Source organism: Scardinius erythrophthalmus (assembly GCF_964197995.2).
Source record: "Scardinius erythrophthalmus genome assembly, chromosome: 2".
NCBI lineage: Eukaryota > Metazoa > Chordata > Actinopteri > Cypriniformes > Leuciscidae > Scardinius > Scardinius erythrophthalmus.
In genome coordinates this window covers 29357901-29384542 of record NC_138222.1, presented here as the reverse complement: position 1 = coordinate 29384542, position 26642 = coordinate 29357901, and the positions used below count along the sequence as shown (strand labels likewise).

General features: G+C 37.9%; 1 protein-coding gene across 1 annotated transcript in view; it reads left to right on the top strand.

The window, feature by feature from the left end:
- Window positions 1-25632, top strand: part of lingo1b (leucine rich repeat and Ig domain containing 1b) — a 63067-nt gene extending 37435 nt beyond the window's left edge. The window contains exon 2 of the mRNA XM_081359084.1: window positions 23039-25632. Coding sequence (XP_081215210.1) covers window positions 23054-24895 — 1842 coding nt within the window. The 5' untranslated portion in view covers window positions 23039-23053 and the 3' untranslated portion in view covers window positions 24896-25632. The remainder of the gene's footprint in view (window positions 1-23038) is intronic.
- The last annotated feature ends 1010 nt before the right edge of the window (window positions 25633-26642 follow it).

Genomic DNA, 26642 nt, shown 5'->3' with positions numbered 1-26642 from the left:
TCCTGAAGACCTTAACTAGCTGGGTCAGATGTGTTTAAATTGGGTTGGAGCTAAACTCTGCACGACAGTGGTTTTACTTGGTTGGGTCATCACTTACTGTCTAAAGTAAAATCTAGGTACTGAAGCAAAGCCATTTGATAACCAACTGTAAATCATGGTTTAAAGCCTATAGAAGTCCACTCTTCTTGTTTCCATAGAAAATTCGTCAACACATGAAAGATTCATGGGCTCTTGAGACTTTCAGCATGTCTTGCCAGGTCATAGCAGGTCATTTCTGTGAACTAAATGTGTCAAAAAGCACAAATTGGAGATTAAAAGTTAGTTATATATGTCTGCTACTTCTTACCATTGCACTTCAGTACTAATGTTTTTTTTGTTTGTTTTTTTGGTATGATTATACAATTTTTCTTCTGTTTTGCTCTTTTATTGTCTGTCTGCTTCAAAAAAGCAGCATGATCAGAGAATCCATGCAGCGAATATTATTTCAAAAAGCCCCTTTGGAACTGACAATGCTGTAACACACAGCCCTGTAATATGTAGTGATAATTCTATCACAAGAACCTTGACTGGTGCCATATACCACACACCAGCTCATCTAATAAGTCACCATTGCCAGCTCTGCGTTGGTGTTCCATGGGAAGATTAGAGCATTAACAAAACGTCTAGGACAGATCCACAACGGATCACACACACGCACACTCTCACTCCCCCTGATCGTGCCTTGAGCTGGTTGTACTGTGCGGAGATAAATCCCTCACATACGTAGGGTCGGTTCTGCTGCTCTTCGTCTTCCTCCACTGCCCTTTCGCTCAGAGGAATATTGAGGTACCTCTTCAGTCTGTTTGTGCTGCTTAACAACCCCTGTGCCTCGTGCTCCACATCACCCTTCCCCTCCACCCCCATCAAATCTGCATTTGATTATCCCCCCCCCACCAGTAATCTTGCACGTCTCCCTACCTGCCGCGCCACCGCCTCTTGCTTATTGTTTAGTATAATGGTGTGGGGACTTACAAGGATTTACACCTGATTATATCCCGCAGGGCGAATCCCCCATAGACTGACCTTGCAGTTCACTATTGCTATTGGCTAAGCAGACTCAGCCCATTCGGCCAAATTCCTCATCTCTCTCTCGTTCTGTGTCTCCGGCTCTCTCACTCTCTCTCCATTGGCTGTTGTTTATCCACCCTGCCTGTTTACCTCCATGAGTCATCCATTTGTCACATTGCAGCTCCCGGTTGCTTTTGACGAACGCTGCCTTTTGCATAAAAGCCCGGCATTAATCGCCATGTTCTGACAGGATGACGGCGAGGTAGAGACAGGTTTCACAAAGGTATACTCAAATTTCTGTGTCAACCCCCCACCCCCCATGCCGGCATCCCTCCGTCCCTGCTCCTGTTTCCTGCTGCAGTCGGTCTGATGAACAGGAGAATTGAATTTCATTAGTTACATTGTCCCTGTTTTGAGCTTTGTGCTGCTTTCTTTTTTCCTCCCCCCTCCTTCTCACTCCTTATCCGTCTCTGCCTGCCACTCTTAGGTTTTCTCACCCCCCTCCCTCCGTCTCCTCCATCTCTCCATCTCAATGCGCCACAGCTCCTCCCTCCACCTTGCACAGCTTCGACTCCTCCCTCTCCATCTTTCTTCCCTCACTCGCGCTCTCGCTCTGCTGGGTATGGCATATATTTGAGCGGGTGCACTCCTGTTTACATGCATGCCTGCGTCTGGGACAGACTCTCATGTATTCTGTGGACTGTAGCTGCTCGTGCTCCACACTCTGAGAATTTTCTGGACCCTTTGCTTGCTTTGAGGAATTGTTTGCCGTTTTTGTTTTTCCTCTCACTCATGAAATTCTTCAAAGGCCTCCTGTGTGCCACCCTGCCACTCTGGAGCGATTCGGATCCAAGCTGCACTCCGGCAGAATGGAATTGCCAAATTTAGACTCCACCGCATGACGTTTCTGGTAAGAGCAGTTTGCATTCAGTGCCAGATAAGCGTTTTGAGAACTCTGAGATCCTGTAAAGGGCTGAAAGGGGGATATGAGAATTTTGGGAATTGTGAATTTTAGGTGGGAAATGTGTCCGAGATGGATAGTGCACAGGCACATGCACAGAAAGATGCTGAATAATGCTTCTTAATCGGACATGGGACCAAATACCGTGGACTGTCAATGCACAGGGAGGGGGTCATTTGCTACAAATGAATATCTGTCCGTGTAAGCATCCATGCATATTTTCACCTGCACTATGTTTCTAAAAAAATATCAATCCTACACCCCCCCACCCCTCTTTTTTTTTAATTTGTATTTCTCCATGGCCAGGTTAGAATACATGTTGTCTATGGTGCAGGCTTGTATGTATGCTAGACTTCTGAGTGTATTTTTGGTGCTGTTGTCATGGTTTATACCTCAAGGGTCTTTATTTTACAGGATGCATAATGAAAGAAAATAATGTATTGCGTTTCGATGCGTTTGAGTCTTTAATTCACAGACCTCATTATAGAGCCTCTTTTCTGCCTGTTTTTTTCTCTCTCACTTTCTCTCACACACTTACTAACTCATTACTCTCTTTCTTGCTCTCTTTTTCCTATCTCCCTTTTTTACTGCTTGGAAGCAACTTCCTCCGCAGCTAATGTGGCGTTTAAAGGAATAACAACATTACACTTCATTTCTTAATCTTGGCAAGCTGTCAAAAATACATTAAGAGGAGCCTTACAGGATACATCAAAGATTCATGTTATCTCAGTGTTCTCATTGGTTTCCTTTACAGCTGTCAGATCCCTCTATCCATAGTTTCTAATGCAAATGTGCATTGTCAGTGCACGTCTATAAAAAAAAAACCCATACATTTTTATATCATTAGCCATCATATATAGTGGCCAAAAATGTTCAGACAAGGTGTGAGCCGATTCTCAGATTCAAATCCACCATGTGCTCTGCAAAAACCTCCTCCTGCTGTTTTTCCCCCGCCTGAACACAGGGTTATCAGTCAAAACACAATGCATCTACAATATGCATATAGGCTTGTGTTGGATAGGAAGACTGGAACATGAAACAACTGCATGGCAACAGTATCCTGGCCACATTCTGAAGATGCTGTAGCTGCCAGCGGAGAAATCCAGGCCAAAACATAATGCCATGGCTAAAAATTCAACACTGAATAGTGATACAAATAAGACAGCCTATACATTGAGATATGTTTCAGTATTCTAGTGATTGTGTTAAAAGGCAATCTCCCCATCGAGCAGATTCTCAGTTGGTGGTAATAGCCATTATGATAATGCTGCAGTCTGATAACAAACAGAAGATGAAACAAGATAAGGCAGTGCTACAGGAGAACTGCATCACCTCACGCTCCTGTGCCATGGGTTCACACATAGATTAGACCCTGTGCCTGTCAGTCTCTCGTTTTCACAGCTTTTGTAAATGATGCAGCCCAGGCAGTAAAAAGGGGCCGAAATCCCCAAAATCATTGAAATTCAGATCCTTTCCGATTGCGAACCTGCCACATCCCACTCTGCTTCCCTATTCATTCTCTTCTATACACTTTTCTAAGCACTCAGTGAGGGCCTGCTTTCAGCTGTGGCATAGATAGACAGACCAGGCGTGCATTTGTCCTCATTGTGAAGGGATGCAAGAATCGGTCGCCATCAGCGCAGCGGTTCATTTCTGTCACACAAAATGAGGGACTAGTGAAATAGGGCTGTACATAGCAGGAAAGCCAGCAAGAGGCTGCTGTGAGAGGCGACCGAGTGACATATCAGACAGCGCACACTCACTCCAGCCTCCCACAAATGTATTCAGAAGGTCACAGAGTCGCTTCACTGCAGCAGACTCACCCATTAAAATTTAATCATAACAGTTTTGTGTAAAAAGTAGAAAAATATGAGACCAGGCCCATGCCTTACTTTATTGCCACCTCGTTTCTAAGGGTTACGTGTGCATGTGAATGAAAATGATGTTTACATCTTTGAAGAAATGCTATCTGTCATTTTGGAGAAGTTGGTGTCGTATCTCCAGCCATCATCTGCAAAATTTGCGCCTCGTGAAAGACGAGAGGAAGATATCATTGATTGTATCAGTCAGAGTAATCAAATTATTAGCCTCGGATGGAGTGGTCAGAGGAACAATGCTAGCATAATTCAGGAAGCTCGAGACTGATTATCCCGTGGCTAATTTCGTGAGATAAGCCCCTTCCTAATAGAACCATTGATAAAGAACTCCAAGGAGCTCAGCTTGAGCTAGATTGCTTTTGGGATTACGGGTGTCCTATATTCTCTCCACATTTTCTCTCTTCTTTTGTTTCAATTAAACCCAAAACAAAGAGCCCTGTGTTTAAAAGAGGAAGAGTGGTTGGAGTAATTACCAGCTTTGCCTGCTGGTAGCTGTGAATTTAAAGTGAATCTCAAGAGCATTAATGAGGAATGAAAAACACTTTATGGAATTATTATTAACCATTACCGGAAAGCTGAGGGGAGGATTGACATGGGACTGGGCCCAATTAGACTTCGCACCATGACAAGGAACCTGACAGCAGCCGTATCTTTGGAAATTTAGCCAGACCATGGGCTGAAATAACATATAATGCTTCAGCCGAGTGATAAGAGGGCACATGCTTGATGCAGCTTACAAAGAATAGATATGTTTGATTGTCAAGAGTAAGAGACAGAAACACAGTGCATCTGTTTCATTACCAGCCCTTGAAGGATGCTTATTTAAACTGCAAACATCACATATTGCTCCATCGGCAGTTAGTCAGAAGACCAATATTCGGATGACAGGTCGTAACTTATTCAATCTCAACCATGCTTGGAGTTGAAACATTCATGTCATTTACTCAATTTACGATTGCATGAAGCTTCCAGGCCACCAGTCGGCACAGTGTAACACAATGTTGCTCTCGGTCTGAGCCGTCTTTTCTATATGGCGGTTTTCATTTTTGCTTCAGAGTTAAATGCTTTTAGAGTACAATCGTGGCAAGCCCTGGGAAGTCATGGGAAATATGTATTCAGGTAAAAAGACACTCTATAGTCTTGTTACAGCATTCTATACTGAATTCCATATACAAAGTGTCCATTTAATATTCCTCTCAATGCGAAAGCCTCGCTTTGACAGTTTAGTCATACCCTTTGTTTGAATGGTATAAATTTCAGCGCAGTGCTTGACATTGTCGCTTCAATAAGTCTAGAGTTCTCTATGTTTCGACATCAAGGTTCATGTTAGTTTTTCCTTTAGTGGAATGTAGCTTTCCAAGCCTTGGGCTTTGATCTAAATCTTACTGTCATCAAAAAACAAGATCAAAAGAGAGGAGTCAAATAGAAGCAAACAGTTGGAAGATGCATTTCTGCTTTGAATGCTGAATCCGTAGGCTTAAAACCCAAGCTGATTTGGTATACGAAGTTGTTTGTGTGGGGTAAGAAGAAGACAAATATATGGGGCAAGCAGGGCTGATTATTGATTTGGCTCAGGTCCTCACTGATTAACTGCTGTTGTAAATACCGATAAAGACACCTGCTTATGTTGTGATGAATGGTTGTGACTTGATTTGCTACTCACTATTACTCACTACTAACACTATTTTCAGTGACCTAGCATCCAGAAATATTTGTAAACAAAGTGTATCTTTCCACTATGCTTTGAATGCTAGTCAGTTATACTATAGGTACAACATAAGCAAAGCAGATATAAAACAGTACGTTTTATCTGACAATGATCCCACACATCCTGATTTTGCCGAGTTAGGCTACGTTCACTCTGCGAGCCTTGGTGCTCCATTCCGAATTATTGCTTAAATCCGATTTTTTTTATAGCTATTCACATTGTTGTCTTAAATATAACATATATCAGATTCCGGTGCTAACATTATGGTCCTGAACTGACCTGTAAAAGAACGATAAAAAAGACGTCACGCAGCACACTGTCATACGGAAGTAAACACATTAAAGTACGTTTATTTAAAGTGTGATCTGCCGTGGAAGCCAGTGAAATTATGCGCAGGCATTATAAAAAACAAAAACGAAGACGAGGATGTGAAAAAAGAGAGCTGAGTTTTTAAACATTTATGATACGAGCCCTTGTGTTTTGCTTGTATGAGCTGTCACTGTTGTGAGCTCTGACAGATCACTGTCCTTCACTGACTACCTATTCCAACTGTCTTGATAACTTTGGTTATGTAAAATCTTTGAAGTGACTCCCATGAGCCATTGCAATTGTGACGAATAATGCTCTGGAGTGTCGCATTAATTCCGATATGACTGTTGCAGACTGTGGTCTCGTTGCAAAACATCTGGCCTGTATTGGATTTAGTATCACATATTGTGATCACAAGTGGCACAAATCGGAATCGAAAAGATCAGATTCCATGTGGTTTGCGCTGTTCATACTGTCATTAGAAAGACAGATCTCACACGTCACATATGAGCAAAAAAAATCGGATTTAGGCCACATTTGCCTGCAGTCCGAACGTAGCCTTAGACTCGTTCCTGGCTCAACGTATTTTGTTAATCCTGGGACGATATTCCTGTCTGAAAATTTAAACATAACCATATCCTACCCCTAAACCCTACCCATAACTTATCCCTAAAATCAGAGGGAAATAATAGGTGAATAACACTGATGGAGAAGCACCTAACCCTGGTTGTAAGCCTAAACTTGACATACTGTAAACTCTAAACTTGTCCTTCAAATCTGATTGGTTGATTGGAATGTTGTTCCAGGATCAACAAAGATGTTGGTGAAATCCCGTTTTGCCAATGATCCCTAGAACTTCGGCGAGCGAAATTGACTCCAACTGTATCCATAAAATATTTCTCTGGGTATAAATGAATTGAACATTACAGACACAGAGCAAATGGGTCACCCGTGCCATTTCACAACCAGATTGCATGAGAGCAGACAACTAATTACCAGCAATTTAGCAGATAACTATTTATGTATTGGGAATATTTAGATAGCTGTTAACCACTGATTCGCTTCATACTGTGAAATGTGTTCAGTGTGATCAGGGAGAGGGAGAAAAAGAGAGCGACAGGCAGAAAGAAAGGGATGATGAATAAATAGATAGGAAAAAGGAACAAAATGAACTCCCTCAGGCTAGTATATCCAATTAGTTGCTGCACTCTATATTCGCTTTACTTTCAACTCACAGTAGCTTTCTATTAGACTGTTGTGCCTATTATAAAACATTATACTTTGTGGTATCATTTGCCAGCACAAATGAATCATTATTTAATCCATCTCTAAAAGAATGTAATAACAATAAAAGCAAAATTAAACATTTTATAATTGTGATTCCAAATATTTTTTTGCGTGTGGCTCACATCGGACCATCCTCTAAACGCAGCCCATTTTTATTATTTCTCTCTTGTGTTTATTCTTCCTGTGTTTATGTTTATGCATTTTAAATGAGTAGAAATATCTATAATATAGAGTCTTTTTATGATTCATGATTATTAATCATGAATTTTAATTTGACCAGAATTAAAAGCCTACAAAAGTTTTTATAAATAGCAACCTGAATCAGTGTTTAATGTGTTTTCTCTCACTATGGTACAATAAATATGAAAAAAATGACATCATGATGAATCACCCCACCATTAACAAATTATTATTTCTTTGATATAGTACTGTGTTAATAAAAAACAGCACAAAAACCCTCGTTTACTGTAAATGTTTTTTTTTTTCTTCCCCCAAAGTATATAACTCTCTGGAGATCAAAACAAGTTATTAATTACTATGTAAAACATTGTTCTTTCATGATTGTTGTATCTAAACTGTAAGTTAAATCCCTGAATGAAGCACTCATTTGTGTTTACAAAGTGCCAATTGGAATACACACAGTACACAATAAAGCCAGTGCACTTAAAAAGTATGAATGTAGGATGCAGAAACTGAGAAACAATGAAAATATCCATAGTTAAACAGTCTTCGGATTTGAAAATATAATTATTTCCCAATTACACATTCGCAACTCTTGTAAACGTTTTCTTCTGCTGTAGATTAGGTGGTGCAGGCAACAACTGAAGGTGTGAGATAGACATACGCAAGAAATGTCTACCAGCTGACGACATTCTAGGAAAACATAGTTGTTTTTCAAAGATTGTTTTTCAAAGTGTAAGGAAAATAGACACGCTGCAATTTGAGAATGGTAATGTTAAAAATTGGTAATCAATTTCAAAACGGTGTGTTTCAGAAGAAGTGCAAACAAAATCAAAGATGCCTAAAAAATAAAGGTGTCCAAAATGTTACATGCTAATATTTGGTCTTGTTTCAGAGTCGGTAGGCTCCGGTGAAAACTTTGTGACATGTATGAACTTTGTAAGGCCAAGAACACTAGCACTGTTAAACATGCGGTTCAATAACAATATTCAATACAAACAAGTATCCAACTCTAATGCGACTGAGCTTGTTTCACATATAACTGTTGATAGTTAGGTTTTTTTAGTATTTTTAGCCATTTCAATGAAATCCAAATAATCAAAAAAATAATAAAACAAAACGTAATTTTTTTTTTTATGTAGGCACACAAATACATCAAGAATTAGCGTATGAATCTCAGCAATGGTGACAAACAGATCACCTCTGATCATAAGCTCATTATTTATTCATGTAGCAATGCATGATGGGAGCCATGAATGAGTTTTGATTGGTTGCACCCAGAATGCACTGCAACATGCTTTATAATTGTCACCATTGTTGAGATTCACAGGCTGATTCTTGATGCCAATGTGTCTAAAAACTAAATAAAACAACAACAACAAAAAACTTTTAAGAAGGTCTAAATATTATGCTGTACAAGGACAGTGCTGCTATAATTAATAAAGTAAACCTAACTCAGAAATTGGTTTCTTTAATTTAAGTGAACTTGAAAAATGAGTGAGCAGAACTAAAAGTGTTAAGTTGAAGGTATTTAGTAATTCTAAGTGGGGTTAAATTTATATCAAGCAATCCACACAAAATGAAAAAATTAAGTTAACACTAAGCATGGCTATTAAGTTACATGAACAAAAAAAAAACGTGCTAATGGTACTACTTGATTTAGTACTGCACACTTAAAATAAACAAGCTTTTCTAACTCACTAATCTTAAGATTACTTTGCTTAATTTTTTTGAGGCAACGAGTTTGCATACTTCTTTAAGTAAGGTCAACTTATTACATTTTACAGTGTATATATGGCTCATGTTGTATTTACTTTTTAGCATGTTGACCTCTAGAATTTACTTTTGTGCAATTTTATCTGCAGTTTTTACCGGTACTTTGTTTAGCAGCCTCAGGCTTTAATGAATATGGATCTCTCAGTGCAATAGTCAGATGTGATTCTGTTTTAATAGTTTAAGTGTAAAACAGCATGCACTTACTTTTCGTGTTAATACTTTGTGTGATTCCACATCATAGATAGACAGTGACATCTGCTATCTGAACAAGATGACTAAATCTAGTGGAGTAATAAAACCATCATTTGCAAACTTTTGTGTATTTATTATAAACGGTGCTTTTCAACCCTCTTTTCTCAGTGATTTGGTCTCTTGAATCTTACACGGATGTTTTGGACACATGTGATTCCAGTATAAAGATTATGTTTTAAAGTTAGTCCATAGGCTTTACAAGAGTGCGGAACTTTGCATCACTACTGTGTGACAAAATATGTTGGCGTGTAAAAATGCACCCAAAGATTTAAGCACAACTATTTACACACATACCCTGAAGGAGAATATCTGTATATTGTAGATTGTGAGCATTCCATTATCTGTTTATTTGGGGTCAGAGAACATCCTTAGCTCATACATCTCTTTAATTTTGTGCTGGATGTTGAAGTGTTAGTTAAAAAATAAAGGTATTAGTTAATAACAAACAAACAAAAACTTTAAGTCAACATGAAACCATAATATTAATAAATAGAATATGGTATAATTACAGTTTGAAAATGACTTCCATAATATTTTCTTTTAGTAAAGCTATGCCTGGATCACCCAACACAAAGTTTTGCATTTGTTTTGTGGGTGAGACCTCGCAAAGATTACACCAGTATAGCTTTCTCGAACATTGCATGTTTGCACTATGCCTGAAACTTAGTAATCAACATGCATTTCCGTAGATCTGTCAAAAAAAAAAAAGAAATCATCTGTTATCATGGCTTAGTTGTATTTTAAAACTTTGTGTCAGACATATTTGGTAGCATGATTATCTCGTTTCATTGTGTATTAAGTCCATATTTATCAGGCTGATATTTGTAGAAATAAGAAAAGTAAATTTATAAAACAAAAAGAACCAGTAAATGGCATTGTGTCAGAACACAACATGAATATATGTTTGGTTTTAACGTTTTATTCTAACTTTAAAGCTAGATTATCCTTTGAAAAGAGTTTTACAGTATTTGATTTACTACCTTACACATGCAGTGATTTCACCAGTTGACCTAAGCCGTTGACCATCCTTAATGCTGTCATTGTGTGTTGGACTGTTTGGAGTATTGAACACTATTTCTTTGCAAAAACATTGCATCAGACATATTATATCATATTGTTTACTTTATACTTGCTAGGAAATGAATTGAAATTGAACCTTTGTAGAATTAGTTTTGTAGTAAATTTTATAAAAGAAAAAGCTGGAAACTAGTGCCATTTAGCTTAATCTTTGGGTTTTAAGGGAAATTAAATATTCTCAGGAGACCCATTGACCCCAGAAGACACGACTTCTGAAGACCTCTCGTGTGTAGATTCACTAGGTTGAAAAATTTTGTTTTGTAATTTACACATCTGAAATGAAGGACTAACTTGTAGGGTCTTTAACAAAAAAAGCCTCCAAAATCGAGGAGGTCAAAGGGCACGCTTCCTGCCATAGTATCATAAGCTCTCCCCAAAGTCTGTTCATGCGGCGAACAGACAACCTGTCCATCAACAAATGCTAACATTTTAAAATTATATTTTGAGTAGATAATCGATAGTATATTCTCAGTAAAGGGTTTCACCCAGTGTGTTTCCATGCTAATTAAGGATAGTTCAGAAGATACAAGAAAAGTAAAAATCATATACAACTGCAATAGATAGCTACCGTAGAAAAAGTAAAATCATGCTTTGAATTAAGACGAGTACAATCAAATATTCGCTCAAGACAAACTTTACTTATGCGGCGTCATGGACCACAGAGGCACATCGTGTCTCTGAAAATGTGTGGTGATTTACTAAATGAAACACCTTAATCTAAATAAGAGCAATGTGGAGTCCACGAATTTCTTAAAAAAACATTGTGACAAACGTCTCTTTGCCAACAACGTGTTTTCATGTTGCATGGAATACTGCTTGAATATTTTTGTATAAATAAGATCTAAGACGACTAAGCACAGTTTTTGCTTTAAAATTGTAAAGTTTTTGAGCAGACGCTGTTTAGTAAAAATAATACCTTAGGTTAAATTTATGCAAACTCATTTCTACCATACAGACGTCTTCTAGGAAGATAAATAGAAGATAAGATTTTAATAAAACTTTATAAAGATTTGATTTCAATTCTTAAAGTCTAAATTAAAATTAAGTCTTTTCATTTTAAAAGATCTAATTTAAACTTTTAAGATTATGCTTTTAATTAAATTAAGTAGGAATAAAACTCTGGAAAAGCAGACTAACTTTACATATGCTGTGACATTGTGTCCCAGAGGCTTATCTGGTCTGTAACTCCTCCCGTCTCTGTGAGGGTCTGAAGCTTCATTTCACACTGTAGTTTATTCCTGAAGGATCTGGGAGTGTTTTGTTTATGACAACTTAAACTGTTTGCTTTTTGGATTGTTTTTTGAACAACTACTTCTTCAGCGCTCTGAAAACGTAAGGTATATATATATATATATATATATATATATATATACAGAGCCGGATTAACGCAAAGGCAAACTAGGCACGTGCCTAGGGCCCGATTGGCGGGATGGGGCCCAGACAGAGGGACAAAAAAAAAAAAAAAAAAAGTACAAATGTCCTATCTACAATTTATTTCAATATTTATTAATTCACTATAAATAGTGACGATGTTTATCTTAACCATAGACTGTTACATTACTGCAGTTAAACCAATTAATGTGTGCCGGCTTCTGAAAGTATGTGTAACGAACGCATCCATCAGATGCTGCGAGGCTAAAGCCTAATAAGCACACAAAGAAGCACAGCTCATAATGCAGGTGTGAGAGTTGTCGTCATCTATTTTGGAGTGATTGCAATGTATTCTAAATATAAACTTGTACTGTAGATCAGCGTCATTTCTGGAAAAATCATTCACCGCTTTATTACGAGTTTAAAAGAGCGCGAGCGTCATTAACGTGCCCAGACGCGACGCTTTGAATTTGCGCGTACAATGAATAACATCGCGTCGGGAGCTGACTAGTAAAAAAGCTACAAAATTAAAAGACAAGACGTCTGTATTCTAAGTTAAAAAGCCAACACACTACAACATTTTTAAATGTTTCAAATAGTCTAAAGGATCTCATATATATGGGTCTATCTTCTAAATTCTGCTGATGATTAGATTCCTGACATTACGCCAATAATTTCACTTTATATATTTTTTTCTGCTCAGTAGCGATCGTGTCTTTCTCTTCCACTTGATTTGTGTATAGCATATTTAAGGTAGCAATGCAATATAAAAGCACTTATGCTCATCTACTGAAGTGGGATTCTGGAACTGTGAATAAATTGAATAAAACAGCAAAATAACAACAACAACAATAACATCTTCATTAAACAAAAAAGAGATTACCGTAGATAAAGTTTGATTAATATGTACGGTACCGGTAAAAGTCTGGACCCATTACTATTTTTAATGTTTTTGAAAGAAGTTTATTATTATGCTCTACAAGCCTGCATTTATTTGATCAAAAATACAGAAAAAAAAATATATGTGTTAAATATATAAAAAGTGATAGTGAAGACTTTTTTAAAACAACTCTTTAATAATCAAAAATCCTGAAAAAAAGTATCACAGGTTATAAAATAAATATTAAGCACCATTTCTAACATTTGATAATAAATCAGAATGATCACGTGGCACTAAATTCAGCTTTGCATCACAGAAATATAAAGTATAGTAAAATAGAAAATCATTATTTTAAATTTTAATAATATTTCACTATATTATTTTTCTGTATTTTTGATCAAATAAATCCAGGCTTGATGAGCATAAGAGACTTCTTTCAAAAACATTAAAAATAGTAATGTGTCCAAACTTATGTACTGTGTAAGTAAAAATATACTGCTTTTAAAATTAAATGTTGTATAAATAAAAAGGTTAGGAATCATATTTGTTTCAAGTGTTTTTTTATTGGGGGTGGGGGGCCTCCAACATGAATTTTGCCTAGGGCCTCCTAATGTCTAGAACCGGCTCTGTATATATATATATATATATATATATATATATAATATACACTTTCTTATTTATATTCATTAGCTAAAACTATGTTTACATTTGCACTATGTTTTTTGAAAATGTAAAAATGCAGTTTTCTGTGATGGTCATGCAGAATGGAATTCAGTTACAGTACAAAAATCATTATGGCTATGGAAAGCCCCCCATAAAAATTGCTGATTGAATCTTTTCATATAAATGAGATTTAAGTACAGTTTTTTCTTTAAAATTTTCAACAATCTAATGTTTTTGAACAGACGCTCTTTAATAAAAATTATACTTTAGGTCACCATTAAACAAATTCATTATAATAATCTTCTAAAAGATAAATAGAAGATACGAATGTATTAAAACTTTAAAGATTTATTTTAAACAATCTTTTCATTTTAAAAGATCATATTTAAACTTTTACGATTATGCTTTGAAATAAATTTAGTACGAACAAAACTTTCGCTCTGGAAAGGCGTTAGCAGACTAACAATACATATGCTGTGACGATGCACAGAGGCTCATCTGGTCTGTCACCATATATCCTGAAGCTAACATTAATGATTGTCAATGAACTTCTTTCTCTGAAGATGTGGCGGTGATTAGAAGGAGCACCCCGTCAATGGGGGGCGGCCTGAGGCATCACAGCTTCTAAATGTTTTCATTGTTGCTCTCTCTCTCTGAAGATAGGCCTATGTGGTGATTTTCTCACAGATACAACTTAACGAATTATTGAACATTTAACATGTGTGAGATGACTTGTGACACTTCAAATTTCTAACTATTTTACATACCCCTAATAAATAAAAAATTTACTTTAAGTTAAAGTCAAGATTTCAATTCAAGTCAAAATTAATCAATGGACGTATTATACTCACGAGGTCATAGACATTCCAATTAGGACTGGGCGATATGGCCTAAAAAAAATCCTGATATTTTTTTTTTTTTCGTCTTCCCCTACTTAAAATGGTGTAAAAAAAAAAAAAACAAAAAAAAACATCACAGTATTGTATTGTGATTGTCAAAACATTTGGTAACTAAACTGAATTTTGTTAAGTTTAGTGACAACACAATGTTTACATGGTACAATGACTGGTACTGTTTTTATTATTGCTTTAATAATTTCAATTAAATTCTTATGATTTGATTCTGATCTTGATTCAATATCGATTCCTTTGGATAAATATTAGTTACAGTAGATACATGTTAATTTTTCTCAATTTTTTTTTATATATCTCACCTAATGCTGTAAGCATACAGAGCCCTGTTAGCTGGTATTATTATTAAAGGTTAAAAATAACATTTCAAATTAAATATAATGCATTTTTTTATAATAAGATCATTATAATTTTTTAACGATATAGGTAAAAATCTAATAAATATGTAATATAGGTATCATATTTAGCAAAACACTCCTCTCTACAGCAATTTTTTTTAAGTCCAACTAACGTGCTATGGTCGTTAAATGGCTTTCCTGATGAGGTAAATGTAACGTTACGTGACACATTGTTCTCAAGCTGTTTTATGGACCTCTTTCCATGGTTGAAAAACACTGATCGATCGATTTTATTTCATCTCGGTAAGTTGAACTGTATCTTTCAAATTACCTATTGATCATTCGTGTTTATTAGCCTACTATTAACTAGTAGTAAAGAGTAACAGATGATCGGTTTACGTGCCGCTTGAACTCTGTCAGAGATCTGTCAGTCACATTTACAAGCGCCAAAACGGTGTTCATTGTTTGAATTTCGCAATTAAATTGACAGTATCTGAGAACTGAGAATTTGTTTCATTGCAAAAGTAACCTGTTTTGTCTTGTCTGTCGGTGTCCTCTTTGTTTCGCAAATTTTCTCTGCGTGAGAAAATGGATGTGTTTAGTGAGAGAGTGTGTAAAAAGTGACAAAAGCGTGAGTCTCACAGTGAATTTGTGGCAGTTGGCAGCCCTGCGGATTCAGTTTGTAAATGTTTGTAAAACGGTTGTTTTTTGGCGGGTGTGCTTGTGCTGCCACGGCAAAGAGTATAGAAGCCCAAGAGGCGAAACTCTGTTGTGTTATGGGTAACAGTCTGTAGATGGCGCTGCGGAGGCGCGTCCGCCATTATGGACTGAAAGCTGCTGAAATCGTTAGCGCCAGTCAATGGCAAAATCCATTTTAATAGGCGTTTATAGTTCATGTGTGCACTTGCTAGATTGCACATCTTTTTTGTACCTTTCCGCCTGTAATAGGACATTCACAGATTGTTTTTGTTCTTCCCATTGAAACGTTCACTGTGTGCACTTTCACTGAAGATGTTGAAAAAACAAGTTAATATTTTTGTGATATTCTATGTAAAATATTAACTGTCTTTAGAAATGTTCATTTATAATTTTATTTATTTATTTATTTTTCCAAATCATATATATGGTGATGTTCACTAATTTCAAAATCAACATTTGAATAAACATCTTATTACTTATATCTTATTACTGTGTGTCTGCCTATAGCCTATATTATTTCATGAATTTCTGTTAGTCATATAACTAGGAAAATGCATAATAGAACATAAATATTGATAGATTAAAGTTTTGCAGTAATTTTATAATTTTATCTTTGCAAACCGTAAGTGGTAGGCTAATGAAGCCGATTCGGTGGGGGACATACCCTTACTAAAAAGTACTATAGGAATCTTATAGTATTTTGGGACAAAATATTATAGTAATCTTATAGGAATACTATAGTAATTTGGGACATACTACAGAAGTACGATAAGACTACTATATAAATACTGTAGCAGCTTTAAAATATTATAGAGGTATTACAGAAAATCACAGAAGTATGTTATGTTCTGTAATACCTCTATAATATCCTAGAGCCGCTATAGTATTTCTATAGTAGTCTTATAGTACTTCTAGTAATATTTTGTCCCAAAATACTATTTTCCTAAGGGTAATTAGGCCATGCATAACCAACACATAGACGTATATTTTCTGTCATTTAACGTCATTTAACGTCGGTCATCCTCATTAATGTATTTTAAATTGTTTTCATATTGAGATATGACGGCCAGAAAAAATTAAGTTATGTTAAGTTTTTGTTATGTTAAGTTTTTCAGTGCCATTGACTCCCATTATTTTTCGGCGTTTTCCTTCAGTTTTCAGTCCATAATGGCGGCCGCGCCGTCACGTCATGGGGGCAACTGTTGCTATGGAGCGTTCTATTGAGTTTCGCCTCTTGGGCTTCTATACTCTTTGGCCACGGTCTTGTTCATTTGCCATGTTGTTTGTGTATCTCTATGGGGGAGCGGGGGGAGGGCTGAGTCCGTTCGGAACTACGGGAGCCCAGAGGGGAGCGTCGGCGAATGTTAAAGAGAAAACCGATTTCCATTCAAACAAATCGACTTAAACTACACAATAGAGTTAATCATTAAAGCTGGGCTGCATTTGTAAAAAATATGTAAAAATAATGGTCTAAAAAACTTATTTTCAAATTTGTTTAAACTTTATGTATATATCAATACATAATTAAAATGTAAGTATTCTGAAAAAGAAAGTATAAAAATCGAGTGTATGTAGACCTCTAACGACTGTTTTAAAGACAGCTCATTATTTCCATTCAGTCCACCCTCTCCCTTCTGGGGTCCTTCCAAAGCCACGCCCCCAAAACACATGAACGCGCGACTCCGACAGCTGAGCTGGAAGACGCATTATTTACCTGAGACAAGCGGAGAGGAAGGAGCGCAGTGCATGTAGCATCATGTCAGAATCACATGTAATAAAAAAATCTAACTTTATCATTATGAATATAAACAAATGAGATGTATTTTAGTAGCCTACTCACTATCAAGCTATCATATCGATATTGGTAAAGTTTAAAATATATATTTTTTGATTCGCTAACGAGCTAGTTATAACTAAAAGGCAAAGCTAAAAACAGGTTGCATTGATACACGTTTTTCCATTTCCATTAGTTGCACTGTGATGAAGATGAATTTCGTGTAAGATTCATAACATATAACGTTAGGCCTACTAGCTGTTAAACATGTATTTTGTTATGTAAAGTTCCCCCCACAGCGGAGCCTGCCGTGAACGCGCAGGCTAGTAAACATGCAGGGTCACCGATGACGACGGATAAACAGTTATGGCACATTCACTGGTAGGGACGAAATGCTTTACATTGACTGGCCTGCCCATACTTTGACTACAAACTTGGTCCTCAAATCATTACGTATTATGCAATACATGTAATGTAACTTTATAACGTTGCACTCTTTCTATGAGTTATAAATAGCTAGTAAGATAATATAACGGTAACTAACGTTGCAGTAGGCTATGTAAATAATTATTCTAGCTATATGTAATGCTAAATAAGGTTTGCTAGTACATTATTTTAGCAACATGACAAGCCAGTGAATTAGCAGGTTTCAATTGTTGCTTTGCACAGTGCGTGACATTTTATTTGTATGTTATGCGGCTAGAGTTTTAACACTGAGTCAATGGGCTCCGACGGGCTTGTTTATCGTCATCGGTCTTTTTCCGTTTACCTGTCTTTGTTGTATGAGCAGGTTCCACTCGAGAAATTGGTAGTTTTGGTTGTTTGTCCGCCATTAGCACAGCTGCTCGGCACACCGGCAATCTTGATTTTGAATGACGGTACGCGCTGTGCAAGAGAGGGGCGATCAGCGCGTACGCGAACTTGATTGACACTGCTAAGACACTCCTCCTGGCTCTGAAGGCATCTGATTGGTCTGATCGGACCGTTTTTACTGTCCTGCAGCTGCTACAGAGGTCTGATTGTTTTCATTCCTTTTTCTGAACACATAATGTATTGACTACTCTCAGGATGGAAGGACCATTTCACCCAGTATAAAAAAAAGTGTTTCTGAACAGGATTACCTACCCTAGCTTTAAAATCGATTTATCGCCCAGCCCTAATTCCAGTCACTGGTCATACATCATTTTCAGCCACGGAGGATACCCAAGGTGAAAGGTGGCATTGGCATGGAGGGGTCAAGGTCAGCGCTAGGGCACGACTTGGGTGGTCCACGGGGCGTGGCAAAAATGTCAAGACGTCCCCCCAGGTCAAGAGGTCATCATCAATTATAGGGTCATCAATCATTTTGACACTCTGTGACTCATAATAACTACTGGCCTATACTGAATATAAAACTCAAATAAATAGGGATCTGCAAGTGGGTCACTCCCAAGCTTTGCTTATTTGTCTTGTTTGGTCAAGCCGAGGCTCACCGCCAAGGTCAAGAGTACGATGGTGAACAGGGAGAGAAAATAGAGAGGCTGCGTATCTGGTCCGACATGATATTTTTTCTCAAGGTTATCGCCAGGATGAAACAGAGGGGATGGAGTGGGAGAGAGAGCAGGATGATGGACCTTTGGGTTGAATTACATTTGTACATGAGTGGGAGAGACAGAATATCATCCAGTGAGCACTCATACACATGAGCGGTGTAACATGAAAATATAAAATCAATTCAACTGATAGCCATCTTCTGTGGTTTCAGATGACGATGAATCTTGATATCGCCGTGACGGGCGCGTTTAGTTTCGTCGGTGTAATAAGCCTTGAAACAATACGTCCCTGAAAATCAATTGTTTGTTGTTGACAAAGGTAAATACTCATATTTGCTAAGAGCTTCAACCTTAAACATTAATTTCTCTGTGAGGGTCTCTAGCTTAAACAGATAAATAGCTCGGTTTTCCAACGTTGGAGGCAGAATTGATTTTGCCCTCTAGCTTGACAGATAGCCCTGAATGTAACAAATAGCAAAGAAGAGGACAAATCTTTGAAGCACAACACTTATTAACTTCATGAGTGTTGGGAAGGTGCAGTAATCTAAAAGTGATCTAGGCCTCCATTAGTAGAGGAAAGAGGCATCAGCCGGAAGACACCTTGTGAAAAAGAAGCCTCGCTAATTCCCCCCACATGCTGACAACAGATAATTGAAAAGCAAGGCTGCACACCCTTTCATCATGAACCGGATATGGACTTGTCAATTAACTTGCTCATATTTCATTGACTGATTGAACTTAACTGAACAGTCTTCTGCATTTCGCCTGTTCATACTCATGCCATGTTGATTGTGAGGCACAGTGGATGCTGCAATATGGCAAAATAGGGCATTACATTTGAGGGTCCCTCTCTCAGAGGAGCACTATGTTAAAATAAACTTTATTTCTTTCCTTCGAGCTAGCGGGCAGGGTTGAATGGGTATGACCTTCCCATGTTACTGAGGGAAAAGAACAGAGGAGAAAATGTAATTTCCACCAAAAAGATCTTAGGAGAGCAACCCACTTTAAAACGGCAGGCAGCCTGTCGTGTGACTGAACGCTGGGTAGTAATTATTAAACAAAGAGAATGCTTAGCGCTGTTCTAAAATGGGCATGTTGATGCATACTCAACATATCATGCTTTTAATGTAAACAACTGCACATTTAATTTGCTTCTTAAGGGAACACTACATTTATGACAGAGATGACCTTTTAATAGTGAGGTGCATGTTTGTTACAGAGCTGGCTCAACTTTAAGAATCCAATACAAGCACGCTACTCCCTTTTCCCATAAGCAGAATGACTCTCATTGACTACTGTATTTTTCTTCAAATCAATCAGGCTAAAGGCACACATTTCTGTCTGAATATATTCCATGCCAGGAACGGTTGGTTACACATAAGTACCCTGAGGTAGATATGCCTTTAAAGACACAATTCTCTACATGGAAATTCATGCGGGGGTGTTGACTAATAAGATGAGCTATTGACCATGTGAGCGATTTCGCTATATTGAGAATTACTCCGTCAATGCAATATTCTGGCAGTGCAACAGAGAGAAGCAGTTTTTTCCTTCTTCATAAATTATTCATACTTGCCTGACAGACTTTGATTTGTATGTTTACAGAATGGGGGCTTCCTGAGCGATGATTTAATCTTTTAATTGGATAATAAATCCAACACTTTGTGTAGTGGCTTTTCAATTGCCATCAGTTGACCACAGAGGCCAAATTAGTTTTAAAGCATTTGCATACCTTAGCATTTGGGCTAAAACAAAGGTTAGAGTGATTAGGAATAAAGATGGAAAAGTGTGTGTGTGCGTGTGTGTGTGTGTGTGTGTGTGTGTGTGTGTGTGTGTGTGTGTGTGTGTGTGTGTGTGTGTGTGTAAACCATAATTTTAATTTGAAAAAAAAAGAAGAAAATGTTTGTGGTTCATGTTAATTAGACTTTTAGTTTTTTCTTTTTTATTGAAATTATCATTTTCAGTTTGCCCATTGGCAAACATTTGCAAATTGCAGGCCAAGAAATAACTGCGCAAATGTTTACAGTGCACTTTTCATCAGTTGTAAAACAGGTACACATTTCTGCCCATGAGCAGAGCTATTTTCTTCCTGTGGGAGTACTATGTGACACCACAACAGTGAACAAAATACAACATTTTATATATTGGAAGCCATGGCCATGTTTAATTAGGAAAACTGTGATCACACCAGAGACCCACTGTAAATTTAAAGTGATTTCCATCTGCTTTTGCTTGCTTTTTTTTTAATTACCAAGCAAATTTGTCAATATTTTTTAATGAGGCAGTACCTTTGACCTGTTCTCTCCGCAGACAAATCCCCCCAATTATAGTTAAAGGTCAAAGGTGGTTGTTTGGCAGATATTCAGGAGACATGCAAATTGAACTAAAATTTGCATCGCAGGAGATGTCACACATGATAACAGTTTAAACAACCCTGTTGTGCCTCAGGAGGCTTGATGCCTGCTCAGCCGGGGAAGATCGAGATAGATTCAGCGTGATTAAAACATCCCATTCTTGGCAGCTCTGTTTACGTCATGACCTTCACCCTCACACCTCTTCATGCCACACTAGTCGTTTAATCGATGTAGTAATTCTCTCACAGTAGCCTGATCGCTCTGCTCCCCGATTGTATGCAGATCACACTCGATAGATGAATGAGGGATAAGCACCCTTGACAGTAACGGTCCTTTTGATCTAGCTGAGGAGCAGTAATATGAAACTGTTATCGTTGAAAATATTCACCTAATTTCACACCAGAACTCAAAAGAATCTTGCACATTACCGACACACCTGACAACACTCAGAGATGGAATCAGCAAATCTATGCATTAAGTAGACTTTCACTCCCTTTCTGCAGGCAGTTTCATTCTATCAAACTAGTCTGGCCTTAGCCGCTTCACAGTCCTGTGAGTTGTGTTGTACTTTTCTCTCAGAGAACACTCTTTCTGTGTCTTGTAGTTTTCAGTGTGGGAAAATTATATTGAATTAAAATCTTGTCAAAAGCCATGATAATAGCTGCACTTGAGATTGCAAATGTGTAAATACAAGTTGGCTAAACATAAGATTTTCAATTCATGTGTTTTAAAATATGCACTCTACTGTTGAACCTACAAAGTATCATTAATGCATCCATTGAGTTTGCAAAAATGTATTTGAATTCACTGATGCAAGAAGTATTTAATTCTGGGTCACTTTCACTTGCTTTACAAATGGGAGCTACTTAATGTTAACCTAATCAATTATTAAAGCTGCCCTGTCTACACAACATGATTTGTATTTGACTAGTCCCATTAGCAACATCGTACCTCATCGAATGCAACTTGTGTGTCATTTTGGCAAATTCTCTGTCTTGAGTTCCTTTATGTAAATATTTCACGAGTCTCTTCACAAGCCCTAAACCAAGATCTCGACCATTCTAAAGCACATAGCTGAAAGAGGCTATGGGATTAAGACTGAGCTTACTCAGTCAATTTAGGAAGCACAGTTTGAAGGTAAAATAGTAGTGAGCCAAAGTTTATTTAGATTTAACCTGTTAAGAACCCCCCCCCCCCACACACACACACACACACACACACACACTTCAGTTCTTCTTTAAATGCAGCCATTAATCAATAAAAAAAAATCTGATTACCATAGGTATAAAGTTATTTAAAATGTCCATAATAATAGACATTTGGTTCAAAGGCCAGATAATAATACAATGTATAATTAAATGTTAAATAAGTCGTTGCAGATTCATGTTGCTGATTCATTTGCCTTGCTGTATAATGTTTTTTCAATATATAGTTTACCATCTATTATTTATGTAGTTTTAAGTTATAACTATACTAGTTAGTATTATGCCATGCTTCATTTCAAAGGAATATTTGATTATTGTTTCTTTTTATTTAAATTGTAACTACAATTTCGACTGTTTTGTGTATGCTCAAGGTTGCAATGAACCTACAATAGTACGCTTAAATCATTACTAATTTGAGGTGGTCCTAAGCCATTATTGAAAATGTATTTTCTGCACTAGAATGCAAAAAAACAAACAAAAAAACATTAGCCATCAAAAGAATGGAAAATACAAGTTACATGTCCAACATATCTGTGGCTATACTTCTCTATGGCCAGTGTTGTTTGTGGTTGTTTTCTTTTTCTCATACAGTCGTTTACTTTTTAATGCCTCTGTTCTATCATTAATCAAAGCTCTGAGTTGCCTTTACGCAGCATGTTCCAGTGCAGTAGTCTGTTACATTTGTTAAGTGTCAGCATTTTCTCCTACACCATCTCTTGCTATTTTAAGAGCAGGAGCAATATGATTGTCTCTCAGTTCCTTTGCTCTTTTTTTTTTAGTTTTAGTGGAATGAACTTTGTCCATGTTGTGACCCAATCTCTCTACTCTTTTTCTCAGCAGGTTACCATCAAAATGGTGGCCAGAGAGGCAAGTGGGCACAGCTACCTGGTGGCGTGCTGGCAGCCTATTCTTATCCTGATGCTGGGTACCGTGCTGTCCGGCTCTGCCACTGGCTGCCCCTCTCGCTGTGAGTGCAGTGCCCAAGAGCGCTCGGTTGTGTGTCATCGGCGGAAGCTGATCTCCCTCCCCGAGGGAATTCCCATTGACACACGACTGTTAGATCTCAGCAAGAACCGCTTGAAAGCCATCAACCCTGAGGAATTTCTCAATTACCCACACCTGGAGGAGCTACAGCTTAATGAGAACATCATTTCCATCATTGAACCAGGGGCCTTCATCAACCTCCTTGGCTTGCGAACTCTGGGACTACGCAACAACAAGCTGAAGTTGATTCAACAGGGTGTTTTCACTGGCCTCAGTAACCTCACTCGGTTAGATATTAGTGAGAATAAAATTGTTATTTTGTTGGACAACGTGTTTCAAGACCTCTACAACCTGAAAGAGCTGGAGGTGGGGGACAACGACCTGGTGTTCATCTCTCACAGAGCTTTCCATGGCCTCAGCAGCCTAGAGCAGCTCACTATGGAAAGATGCAACCTGACCTCTGTGCCAACAGAGGCCTTCAGTCATCTTCACAACCTGATGATCCTCAGGCTGCGGCATCTGAACATCAACATCATTCGAGACTTTTCCTTCAGGAGGCTTTATCGACTCAAAGTCTTAGAGATAGCAAACTGGCCTCTTTTAGAAACCTTGACCACAAAGTCCCTCCATGGACTCAACATCACAACCTTGAGCATCACAAATTGCAATCTCACTGCCGTCCCTTACGTGGCCATTCAGCACCTGGTTTACCTTCGATTTTTCAACCTGTCCTTCAATCCGATTGAGGTTGTGGAGGGCAACAGAATGCACAATTTGCTGAGGCTCCAGGCTTTTCACTTGGTTGGGGGCCGTCTAGTCAGCATCGAGCCTTATTCATTCAGAGGACTCAACTACCTTCGGGTTCTCAATGTATCCAGCAATAGTTTAAGCACTTTAGAGGAGTCTGCCTTTCACTCGGTCGGCAATCTGGAGACACTGGCTCTTCATGACAACCCCTTGGCATGCGACTGTCGTCTCCTCTGGGTCTTTCGCCGTAGATGGAGACTTAATTTCAACCGCCAGCAGCCATCTTGTGAAATGCCAGAGTTTTTGCAGGGTAAAGAGTTTAAAGACTTCCCAGATGTTCTCCCAACAAATTATTTTACTTGTCAGAAATCTAAGATCCGAGATCACAAAGCCATTCATAAATTTGTGGATGAGGGGACCACTGTCCAATTCCCTTGCCAAGCAGATGGAGACCCCGCTCCCATGATTATGTGGCAGTCTCCAAAAAAGCAATTTATCACTACTAAAACCATTGGCCGGCTGTCGGTGTCTCCTGATGGCACCCTAGAGGTTAGATATGCCCAAATACAAGACAATGGCACATACACATGCATTGCTGTCAATGCAGGGGGTAACGACACCCGTTTGGCTCACCTACACGTTCATAGCTACTCTCCCAATTGGCCCCATCAGCCCAATAAGACCTTTGCCTTCATCTCGAACCAGCCCAATGATAACAGTGCCAATGGAACTGATGCGATTGATCCCTTTCCCTTCGATATGAAGACTCTGATTATCGCTACCACCATGGGGTTTATCTCTTTCTTGGGAGTGGTGCTGTTCTGTCTGGTGCTCTTGTTCCTCTGGAGTCGAGGGAAAGGCAATGCCAAGCCAAATATTGAAATTGAGTATGTGCCACGGAAAATAGATGGAGAAAGCAGCCCTGCTGAGGGATCTCACAAAATCAGTATGAAGATGATTTAAAAGACTAATCACCATTGTGTGTGCATTACGTGAATAGGTGTTCTTGACAACAGACTTACTTTGAGGGAGGAAGGAGAGCGTAATCTTTGCACCCCTTATGGAATTACAAAAAAGAACAATGTTCTGACAAAAGCCTTTTACATTTTTTTTACAGACTGTACAGATCAATCATGCAGGGATTGTGTACTCAAAGGGAAAGCAGACAGGTCATTTGAGGGTTTCAAAAATCTGTGTACTTGTTTGGGTAAGTGTTGAAAAACATAGTCCTGTTGAAATTTGTGCGAAAGCCAGAATACAGAGGACCGGTATATATTTATACCTGTCCACTTGTCTCTTTTTCTGTACATAGTGATTTCGATGTACATTGGGCAATACAGTGGTTGAACGCAGCCGATCAGACGTTATTGGTTGTTGAGCCTACTGGAGTGCATGTGCTATATCTAGATACATGCAAATTGTATAGGTCAAATTAAATCACTGTAAATGTCCATTACCAACTCTTTATAAGAGATCAATTTGTTTTAAATGATTTATTGATTAGGCTTGACAATCATTAATATCTCAATGGTCAAGTATTAATCATTAAATATGGTTTGATGGTGCGATTTCAATTTTGACATCTTACATAGTATCATAAAGCCAGATGTAGCTTTGAATTTAAAGCCATTTGCTTTGACTGAACATGTGACAAAACTATTGGACCTGTGGTTGTACTCACACTAAACTACTATTCCATCAGACAGATCTCCTTAGTTTTTATTCACCTACTGGTGAAAAGTTTACAATTTTATTGATTTAGTCATCAAAATGTCATCAATTTGCCATGCTATAATGCATTTTCTACCACTCTCAAGAGGCAGGAGTTGCTCAGTAGGTAAATGTGTTCTACAACCCTTGAAACACTTACAGTGCTGTTTTTGGGACAATGGATGGCTGTAAAACATATTAAAATGACAAGCTTTTATACTTCAATGTTTTTGCTCATTTCTTTTGCCCTGCTCTGTGAATTAAACATTGAGAGCTGGTGAGGTACACAGGAAGATTATTTCAAAGCTACTCTAATGTGCAGCTAAAACCTTTGCTCTCCCTCACACTCCATATTACTATTCAACATTTTCTGAAAAACATATTTTCTCTGTAAATACTAATTTCAGTGTTAGTGGATAGAACACATAACGCTAGTGAGAGTGGATTTGAAATGTTAAATCAACCTAGGATTATAGGTTTAAGGTTTAATGAATCTGCTTAATTGGTAATTGGGTTAACTCAAAATGCATTAGTTTTGACCCTAAAGAAAAATTTAGAGTATTGAGAATGGATACGCATAGTGCATATACTCATCCGCAAGTCTACAACGACAGACTGTTGTGTATTTTTTTGCTCTGTTAAATAATTTTGAGCTTCCTGCAACTCAAAGCCAGCCATTTCCCAATACCCACCACACACGCACGCACGCACGCACACACACACACACACACACACATTTGCCTTCTAAAGTAATTTATAACATGTTGCAACAAATCCACAAATATCCAGAGAGGCTTTTGTTTTTGAATGCACTCATTTAGACAAAGCTACCAGGGACAAAGCCACCGCACAAATCAGGATAGGACCAACCTGACAACCCATCATCTCTCACAGGAGCATAATGGAAAACGTGTCAGCTGGAGTCTAAGCACAGAGTCCTCATGTTTAAATGGGAAACGATAGTTGTGTAAGATTATCTTCCTGTCCTTTTTCTACCGAG